This window comes from Macaca nemestrina, chromosome 1, assembly GCF_043159975.1.
Source record: "Macaca nemestrina isolate mMacNem1 chromosome 1, mMacNem.hap1, whole genome shotgun sequence".
Lineage (NCBI taxonomy): Eukaryota > Metazoa > Chordata > Mammalia > Primates > Cercopithecidae > Macaca > Macaca nemestrina.
In genome coordinates, this window is record NC_092125.1 from 148,405,643 (window position 1) to 148,416,654 (window position 11,012).

Sequence of the window (11,012 nt, forward strand, 5' to 3'; positions counted from 1 at the left end):
AAAAAGAGTTACCCCCTTCCTATTTATTTTCTAAACTTTTTGTTTTGTTTCATGTTATTTTTTGTTTATTAATTTTGGGCAAGAAGATAATTTGCTTTGAGATTTATATTTGAAAAGTCCTATCTTCAAAGTAGTTAGTTAGAACTCTAGCATATCAGCATTAGAAGGTAAAAATCATCCTGCCAATAGTCTTTTAGATTGTCTTCTACTGAACCCTCAGGTTCTCTGGAAGCAGCTTAGAAGCCAGATCAGCAAGGGGTGGGGGAACAAAATGGAAATACACTTCCCTGTTGACCAGAACAGCCTTTTTTAAATCTGTTTTATTATTGAGTTTTTACTAAAATATTTATTTTAGATATTCATTTTCTGTTTTAAGAATACTGAAAATTACTGCTGGTCCCCCTATCACTTTAAAGATGGAGAAATCAATTTAGAGTATAATTCCTAGATCCTTGCTATACCACATTTTCTTTCCGTTGTGGTTTTTTTTTTTTTGGGGGGGGGGGTGGTGGAGTTTCACTCTGTCGCCCAGGTTGGAGTGCACTGGCGCAATCTTGACTCACTGCAACCTCTGCCTCTTAGGTTCAAGCAGTTCTCCTACCTTAGCCTCCTGAGTGGCTGGGATTACAGGCATGTACCACTGTACCTGGCTAATTTTTGTATTTTTAGTAGAGATGGGGTTTCACCATATTGGCCAGGCTGATCTCAAACTCCTGACTTCAAGTGATCTGCCTGCCTCGGCCTCCCAAAGTGCTGGGATTACAGGCATGAGCCACAACACCTGGCCGCTATACCACATTTTCTTTGACAAATATATTTGGGGCAAGTGTTTTGGAAAATGTATCAATTTTTCTCTTATTTCTTTTTATTTCATCTTTCTTACTAGATTGTAAGTTTGGTGAGGTCGAGGATTATTTTTAACTTTATATTCCCAGGTTCTAGCAGAGTATTTGGCACTAACTAGACAGTCAGTATATTTTTGTTAAATAAGGTAATTATAGATAAAAGTATAATAAAGTAGTAATTAGAAACAAATCTACTGGTAGAAAACAAGATAAGGAAAAATTAAGTTTCTTAGTAGTTATTATATTTTGAATTCTTTTTCAGCAACCTTATAGACTGCATTTTTAATTTTATTCTCTTGAAGGTGGGTAGTCAACAGTGATGGGAAAACCAGAACTTTTGAGGTTAAAATTAGCCATTTTCACCATATATTTAGTTGTAAACCACTCCGACATCAGTAGTCTAAAAAGTCAGTGATGTTGGTTTTTCAGAAATTGAAATTTTTAGTCTAAAAGATATAAAATATCAGTTTAATTGGTTTCTTAATGTTTTCCAAGATAATATACAGAAATAATGTTTCAATATGGTCTTAGGTAAGTAACTGTAAGCAACTGGCAACAAAATGAATCTGGATTTTGTAGGCAAATGTCTGAAAATGCAGGCACAATAGGACAAGTTTTAAGACATAAAGCAAAAATACATGGTTAGATCAGACCAGATAACCTCAAGGCTAGCAGAATATTGTAATTGGTTGGTGAAAACAACAGGCATGACAGTTAAGCACTAAAAAGAACAGGAATAGCACAAAGAATGAGGGGGAAAAAGTAAGGAGATAGTGGTGATAAGTAGCTAGAGGAGGAAAAATATGAATAATTACACAGTGGAAAATTCAGATATCCATTCTGCACTTATATCCGTTGATGGTATGGACCATTCTGTATTAATACTAACATTAAAGATCAATTTAAAGTAAATAACCTTTGTTTTCTAGAAAATTTTAGATCAAGAAATTTTAGCTATCTATAGTGATACATAATAACCATCTTAAAAATGCAATAGAAATGTTAAAAACATACCTATGTACAGTTATCAAATATTTCAATAAAATCTAAATTTAAAAAAGTATGGGATCTCTGAAAAATGTTATGAATATCACTTTAAGTGTGGAAAACTAGAACCATATATATGCTTTTATAGTTTTTTAGTTGTTTTATTTTATACAACAACAAACAAGCATTCATTATATGTTGGAGAGTATAAAGTTGGTGTGTTATCACTGATTTATGTTGCTTTGTCTTAGTGAAGGGAAATAGAGATGAAGGGGCACTTATTAATGGAGAATAAACAAGCAGAAAGAGAAAGATATTATGGGTAGTCTTTAATAGCTATGTGTCAGCATTTTAAATTGTCTATTTTATATACAGAATAACCTTAGATAAATATTTTGTTCAACACACAAGAGTAAACCTTAGTTTGTAATGAAGTAATGTGTGTCTCTATGGTAATCGTCTATATGGCTAGCACAATGCATACTCTCAGAAGAAACTAGTCTTAATATGGAAAATGTTATTTGGGATTGTTAAATACCTAATCAGAATGAGAAAATAAAATATCTGTACTATTTCCAGGCAATAAATGAAGATAGTAGATAATGCTGTATAATCAAACTCAGGTAACAAGTGGTCAAATCTAGTATTTGCACATTTTATCAAAGTGAAATTTGGTGTGCTTAGTAAACTATGACTCTGCTGCTAATAGAATTGCAGAAAAGCCCACAAGGGTCAGAACTTACTAGGCTGATCACTTTAGATGCCTTTGCCTCATTTAGATGTTTGCAGATAAAGGAACTTCTTGTTATATTTTGTTTGTACACCAACATGCCTTGCCTGCTTTTTGCTGTAGCTTTTAATTTAGGAGAAGCTAGCAGCTTAGCTATTGTTTGAATTATAGCTAGATAATAATAAACTTGCACAGAAAATTGACATTGGAAATGTGATTTGTTTGGGGACGTTATGATGTAGCATGAATTAGCACCATGGAACGTTATACTGCTTCTATCCTTAATCTACATTATGTCTGGTAATACAAAAATAATTATGGAATGCTTTCTTTTGATAGAGTGCATGTTTGTGTTTCAATGCATGTTTGTAGTTGTTGATTAAATGGCTTATCTTTAACTCTGTTTTTTTTTTAAGTTCAGTTGGATTACTGTCACTAAAGCAAAATTGTTGTTTGTTTCTAGTGCAGCGTTTAACTGTCAAAAAATCAACAGACAGTTTATTCCCAGAGCAGAAGTCTTCTCTGAATTATTTGAGGCAGAAGAAAGAACGACCTCATATGTTAAATTTGAGTGGTACTGATTCATCAGGAGTACTTAGGCCAAGGCAAAACCGATTAGACAGTCCACTTAGCAATCGTTATGCGGGAGACTGGAGCAGCTGTGGGGAAAACTACTTTTTAAATACAAAAGAAAATTTAAATGATGTGGATTATGATGATGTCCCTTCAGAAGAGAGAGAAATTGGAGAAAATTATAGCAAAATGGATGGGCCAGAAGTAATGATTGAACAGCCAATTCCCATGTCCAAAGAGTGTACATTTCAGACATATTTGACAATGCAGACAATTGAGTCTACAGTGGATCGAAAAAACAATCTCAAAGATCTACAAGAAAGTATTGATACTTTGATTGGAAATCTGGAACGTGAACTCAGCAAAAACAAGCTTAATATGAGTTTTTGAGATTGAGGGTTTTTCTGTTTTTTTTTTTTTTGTAATGTCTTAAAGTTTCAAATCTGTTTTTCTTTGCTTTCTTTTCTTATACCACCCACAGTGATGTTTTCATTTTATTACTCTTGAAATCTTTAATTTCTAATAAGTGTATCTGATTCAATTAAAAACACTATTCATTAATATAATTTTTACTTATCTCCCTAGAAAACTTTTCTGGGGATCAATAAAACTTGGACATCTTGGGCTATTTTACTAAATCTTGCCAAGTCTATGGAGATAACTTTCAAATGCACTTAAGAAGGTTCACATAAGTTATTATCCCCTCAAGGTTTTTCTGCTTTATGGGAACCACTCTTCTGTAGCTGAGACAGATGTTCTTTTTTTGTTGTTTTTTGAGACGGAGTCTCACTCTGTCACCCAGGATGGAGTGCACTCGTGCGATCTCAGCTCACTGCAACCTCCACCTCCCCAGTTCAAGTGATTCTCCTGCCACAGCCTCCCGAGTAGCTGTGATGACAGGCGCCCACCACCATGCCCAGCTAATTATTGTATTTTTAGTAAAGACGGGGTTTCACCATGTTGGCCAGGCTAGTCTCAAACTCCTGACCTCAGGCGATCCGCCCACCTTGGCCTCCCGAAGTGCTGGGATTACAGGCGTGAACCACCACGCCCGGCCTTTAGATGCTCTTTTAGAGGAACATCACAGCTGCTCAGTCTGATTTGCAGTACGGGTCCTGGTACACTGCAACATCCTTTGGTCACATTTGTAATGCAAATGCTGCTATAAGAAAATCTTTTTATAAATAAAAGTGAAATTATACAAGTATTAATGTATTCTGTATTAACAGTCAGTAATTTAAGCTTATAAAAATTAAATATTTTTATAATCCTGAAACTATGTATATATTTATAAATGCATATATGTATAGATATCAGGATGGGGGAGGGGTTACTGTAGAAGCGCATGTATTTTTTAAGTATATATGTCATGAGACCAAAATTATTATCTTAAAATATTTTTTTCAGGGAGAGAACATTTGAATTAAAGGAGGAATTACATAAAAACACCTGAACAAAAATATTCTAGAAGCATCTGAATAGAAATAATAGACTTTCTTTTCTTTATTCACAGAAAGTCATGATGTCCCCTGTGAAAAGTCATCTTTTACATTTGAAATCCTCTAACTCCTTAAGGGATTAAGTGCCCAGATTTCTGCACTGGTGACTTAGATTTAATAAATCTGCTCCTGTTCTATGCATTTTTATATTCCGCTTTGTTTTAATTATTTATTTGTAGTAGTACATTTATAACATTGACTTTATAATTACCCCATTTATTTCTAAATAAATTGTCTTGCTAGCTTATTACATGTTTTTGATTTTTAAAAATTAACTTATTTTGGCTAAGTATATATACAGTGTTATAGCAATCACAGTAATGTTTGAAAATGTAAATTTAGAAGGCTTTTGTATTAAATAAAAATGTATTTTTTTAAACTTTTATATCTACAAAATATGTAATTTTAAAATTATAATTAGACTTTAAGTTACCAACTTTTAAGATATGCCAGTCATTGAAAAACTGACTTCCTGATGTTTTTCTGAATATTAAAGTACTTAAACTGTTTCTATGCAATAAATATTGATAAACAATCTTATTTAATTTGAAAACCCATTGTTAAAAAATAAATATTTTTATATGAAATTTTCATTTTTTAAAACTTTGTGTTAACAATTCAGAAGAGAATACCAAGAGAACATATATACTGAGTAAACAGTCAAAGGAAAGTACTCTTGAATATTTAATAGGAAAGCTGTCTCAGTTTCCTTCCTTTTGTTGCTATATCATGTATGAATTGAATAAATTGTTCCAGAAATGTAAAAATTTTATTAAAATATTATAATCTTCGTGTTATGCTATTAATTATAATGGTTTTAAGGATCACTTATGTTAATATTCCTTTTAAACAAAGGTGTTAAAGTTTTGGACCATCATGTATTATCTATCAATATATGTAATAACATTTATTTGTCCAAAATTTTCCAGAATCTGAAATACTCTAAGGGCCATGCTCGTATTACTGTATTACTATATTATTTGGGTGAGAATAGTTTTAAAGTTGATCTCTGCGATCTTAGAGAATTCTAATCAGTTTTTTGTTGTCTAATCACTGAGTTATAGCTATAAACTGCTTTTATGACTCTGCTGTCCCAGAAGTGTTGTATAAGTTTAGATGTCTTTACTTTAAATGGCATTTTACTTCAAATATTTTTTGAGAGTTTTTATACCTGCTTTTTATTATTTCCTAGGATCTTTCTGTAGTGTCAAATGTTGTTCCTTTCTGAGCCTGCCAGCTTTAATTTTTCTTTTCTTTTTCTTTCTTCTTCTTTTTTTTTTTTTTTTAAAAATAGAGACAAGGTCTCTGTATATTGCCCAGGCTGGTCTCAAATTCCTGGGCTCAAGTGATCCACCCACCTCAGCCTCCCAAAGTGCAAGGATTACAGGTGTGAGCCACTATGCCTAGCTTCTAATGTTTTTTAGGATTAAAAACAATTTTAATTTTAGAGCATGTACCTGAATAAAAATTCTAAACAATTCAGATGGATAGAAAATAAAAGTACAAGTGTTTCTGCCTGCCATCCACACCAATTTCACCTCTTAGAGGTAACAGCACGTTTCTTGCTGCTATTTCTTATAATTTAAGCCAAATTTGTTGTTTTATGAATGATAAGCAATTTATCTCACTTCATTCCCTCTCACCATTTTTGGTTTTAGTTCTTCATTAGTTCTCCTTTATAACTTCAGTTAATAATTTTTTTGATCCATTGATTTTAAATATATTTCCCTAACATTGAGGAAATGACCAACCTTGTACTTCCCTTCCAACTCATTACTGTCCTTTACTGCCTAACTTCTCTTACGTTATACTATTAGTTTATATAATAAGTTTTAATAGATGTATAATGTTTTCCCTTTATATTGTATATTTATTTGTATATTGTATATACCGTATACTGTATATTTATTCTAAAAACTGCAAATCAGTAACTAGCAGTCACACTATGCAAGAGTATGCACAGGTAAACCTGTGATTTATCTCCTTCTATGTATCTTATATCCTTGAGTCTGTGCTGATTTAAGCAGAATGTTTTCACACATAAACGCCAAATGGATTCTTTCATAGCAAGCCGTCAACTTCCCCAAATCATGCCATGTGTCATTTGCTACATAATTGGATCATGGCTTCTGCAGATTTTAATGGTTCCTGGAGTACGTAATTGCTTTTCTTTCTTTCTTTCTTTCTTTTTTTTTTTAATCTTCAAATAGAGACGGGGTATTGTTATGTTGCCAGGACTGGTCTCAAACTTGTAGGCTCAAGCGATCCTTTCCGCCTCGGCCTCCCAAAGTGCTGGGATTACAGTGTGAGCCACTGCATCCAGCCTGATTTTATTTCTTGACAGAAGAAAAATGCTTGCTTTACTGTAGCTTCTTTTAATCAACTATTGAATTACCAAATTTGTTCAGAGTGCTTTTAGCTCTCATCATGAGATTCCAGAACTAGATTCTCGTCTTTATTTATTTTTCTTTGACAGAATTGACAGGAAGGAAAAAAACATGTTCTCCACTCTAACCCCGAGATCATTTTATGCTTCTTAATCAGCTTCATCAAATTTGGACAAAGTGATTTTTACCTGTCATCTCGGGATGTATTTCCTTTGTACTCCTTTTGTTGTTGTTGTTTTGCCGCACTCTTTCTTGAATTTGTCTTTTCTGTTTGCTAAAGTATATTTACAGGTACCTTTTTTTCCCCTAGAAAGGATGCATGGGAGATAAACTAGGAGTCCTTGTGTGTCTGACAAGGCCTTTATTTTTTCCTCACACTTTATTTTTATTGGGCCTGCAGCTCTAGGTTCAAACTCATTTTTCTTGAGAATTTTGAGGGCATTTCACTATTACCTTCAAGCATCCAGTTTTGCAGTAATCTGGGCTAGAAAGATTCAGACCAGGATAGAAACAATAGAGATGGTGAGATATGGTTGGATTCTGAATATTTTGAAGCAAGAGCTAAAGGAATCTGCCAGTGGACTATGAAAGGAGTAGGGCCTGAGCAGCTGAATGATGGAGCTCCTTCAAATGAGATTGAAATGACTCCATGTTTTTTCAGTGAGTTCCTTCTATTGGATGTTGGTATTGTTAATACAGTAGTTATTAAAATGTCTTATAATGTCCTGTTAACGATTAGTACTAATGCTTCTGTACTTGGTGATGGTGCTCATAGAGTTACTACTAGAATAAGAAGGCCAGAAGACTTCGTATTTATCTAAGTAAAGTCCCACATAATAACTGTCTAGAAAATTCCAGATTATGTAGCTTTATATGTTGGGGGTCCCTGAAAAGAATTTAGTTTCCAGACCACAGATTGACTTTGATGGTTAGGATTTTATAAATACATCAATTTTTAGGTACTTTGGCATGATAAAGTTGTATTATGATTAATAATAGCAAGTCTTGATTCGAGGCTTACTCACCTGAGGACTTTGGTACAAAAATGCTCTTTTGCTCTTTTTCCTGACCAATTTTCATTTTGAATGCAATAAGGGCCACATTTGATAAACACTGAAATGCCACAAGTAACATTTCTTGATTGCATTCTGCCTCAGCCAGAAATGGACTTGTTAACTCAGGCAGAAATTGAATTATTGAGAAAATAGTGTATCAGAAGGAAGACTTTTGGGTGCTGAAAGTCTTTTATATTTTCGTCCAGGTGGTGGTTTCATAGGTGTTTACATATCAGGTTGCATCCTTAAGATTTGTGCCCTTTATATGTCATCCCTCTATTTTTTTAATGGGAAAGCTTGAGAAATAGACTTGGAAAATAAACAGAAACTAAGAGGGGCTAGGTCGTCAGAATGACAGCAATCAAGGCTGTGCTTGGTTACGCCGCCGCTGTTGCTGTCACTGTCACTAAGCAGCCCCACGTTCTCCCCACTGAAGTGAGTTAGAAAACATCCTCAGTCTGCGTTATTCCTGACAGAGTTCCGGACAGAAGCATGAGTTTGTACTCCAGCTTCCAGAAGGCAGAGAGGAATTAGCTTGCATCCTTTCTTAGAACTTACATAGTAAGTAGATTCTATGACTGCAGAAGGAGATTTGGATGCTGAGCTGGCAAAACAGTGACACACACAACACTTTCCTAATCTTCCATCTGAACCCTGTTGCTGCAAAATTGGAGTCTTTCTTACCCCGTCCCCCCAGTATATCCCAGCCATCAACAGGTCTGAGTGTTGTGTGTCTGAAACTGTATTGGAGTTTGTCACTGCTAACACACTAGTCCAAGCCACCATCATCCCTCAATCTCCTAGTTCTTCTCTGCTATCACTCTCCCCTCTCCACACCCACGATCCAGTCTCTTCATGGAAGCTAATGTGAAAAAGATAAACTGCATCATTTCCTAGGCCTTCTCCCTTGTTGCCCAGCTCTAGCAACACTGGGGACCCTCATTCCTGTCTGAGGCTCTCTGCTCTTGCCATTGACCCTGTCTAGAAAGCTCTTTATCCAGATGTTAGTTAGGTAGCTCCTTTTTGTCATTCGCTTCTCTGCTCAAATGTCACTTCAAAGAGCCTGCTTCTGAACAGCCTGCTCTGAGAATAAGGGGAAGAAGCAGATGGAGATTTCTGTTTCTTGTAACAAATGCTATTAATAAACACTTATGGTACTATCTGACTAAACTGCAGATATTTATCACTTTGGTAAATGTTTACATTTAAACCAGATTTAAGAAAAATATTTGAAGAACTACACCCACATCCATTGTCACTTTTTGTCATATCACCTGGGCTTATTTTCATCAAGGCTTTATCATTATCGGAAATTATCTCATTTATTTGTTTATTCATTTATTGTCTACGTCCACTCTTCTAGAATGTAATCTCCATGGCAGCAGAGACTTTGTATATCTCGTTCATTGCCATATGCCTAGAGACTATAACATAGAAGCTGTTCAATTAATTGTTAATCAGCGAATGACTGTAACAAGACTTGAGAATGGTTGTCTTTTTGTTAGGAAAAGACTAAGTATTATAATCACAATGTCTACATAATTTTAAAAATATTCGCTCCTGAGTAATAAATTATTTGTGGTTAAGAGAGTAATGTTATTTCTTTTTAAAAAACGACTTGTCTTTTTTTTGTAGTTAAAATGGTCTTGGGAAAATTAGTGACTACAAGTAGGTGGGTGGGTAAATTTGGGATGATTTTTTGTAGTATTTCTTTGCTGCAGAATGCAGTCTAAACATTTCTGTGATATGTATATGAAAATGCACATCTCACCGTAACAAAGGAATATCTTTAAGAAATATTTTGTTAAAATGCATCATTTCTTTATAGAAATCATAAAGAGCAAAATATATCCTCTTAGTTTTGACCTGATTTACTTCATATACACTTTCTCTGGAACTGGAAAAAACTATTTTTCATTTTGTTAAAATATTTTCATAAAACTTGAATGAACCCTGTAAGTAGAACTCTTCCTTATTAGAAAAAATAGCAGAGAAACCGCTTTGAGGGACAGGCACTACATTTAATGTTTTTATTTTCCTCAATGCCAAGTGTTTGTTTTAAGCAAGTGAGAAGATACGTAAACATTGGCCTTGGGTTGGGTTAACTTCATTCTTCTTTGTTTCATAAGGCCACTTGACATGCTTTTAAGTTATTTGGGTTAATCTTGCCTTTTTGCTTAATGGAGGTATAGATGTGGTAGAAACTTGGTGTTGCCCTCTATTTTCTATATACTTTGGAAATTCCACTCTTCAAAATAATTTTCCAAAGAGAGTTTAAAATTTCAGCTTCAGAAAAGTGCAATCCACATTAAATGAAGAAACAGGAAAGCCCCTCACATTCAAGACTTTTTTTGTGTGAAAGTTATGAAACAGCATGCCTGCAGCTCACATTTTTTTCACACATTGAACAGTGACCCCTTGTTCTTGACTTTTGTTCAAGAAACGAGATGCAGGTTGCCAGCCTGTTTGCGTCTGTTCTTGCCTTTTTTTCCCCCTGTGGCCATTGTAAAACCCACTCTTTAACCTAAGAGCAAGTTTGAAACCTTAGGTAAGTGAAAACCACTTGTCTCGGTTGGTAGATGAGAAATGTCAGAGCATAAAGTGCCATCTGTCGAAGGTTATAAATCTACATTTGATCTGCACTCTATATCAAACTCACCTATAAAGCCAAGGAAATATACATAAAAGAAGGCATACAGTGTCTTTTCCCTCAACATTTATGAACACTTTCAACTACATAGAAAAGTTGAAAATTTTATGGTGAATACCCATATATCTAGCATCCAGATTCTATAATTTATAAGCTTTTTGTTAATTTGCTTAATCACATATCTATCCATTATTTGTCATACTTTTTTGTACATTTCAAATTAAGTTGCAGGTATCAGGACATTTCACAGTAAGTGTCATTTTGGAAGCCAAAAAAAAAGATTCAA

The 11,012-nt window shown here is 34.2% G+C and overlaps 1 protein-coding gene across 2 annotated transcripts in view; it reads left to right on the plus strand.

Annotated features, from left to right (window-relative positions):
• Nucleotides 1-4,881, plus strand: part of LOC105482762 (synapse defective Rho GTPase homolog 2) — a 41,566-nt gene extending 36,685 nt beyond the window's left edge. The window contains exons 7-8 of one of the 2 annotated variants that reach the window (XM_011743075.3): nucleotides 2,412-2,455; nucleotides 3,026-3,113. In XM_011743075.3, the coding sequence (XP_011741377.2) occupies nucleotides 2,412-2,422 (11 nt within the window). In that variant the 3' untranslated portion in view covers nucleotides 2,423-2,455; nucleotides 3,026-3,113. Of the gene's footprint in view, nucleotides 1-2,411; nucleotides 2,456-3,025 lie in introns of both variants that reach the window. The other variant, XM_011743073.3, reaches the window with a different exon arrangement.
• The last annotated feature ends 6,131 nt before the right edge of the window (nucleotides 4,882-11,012 follow it).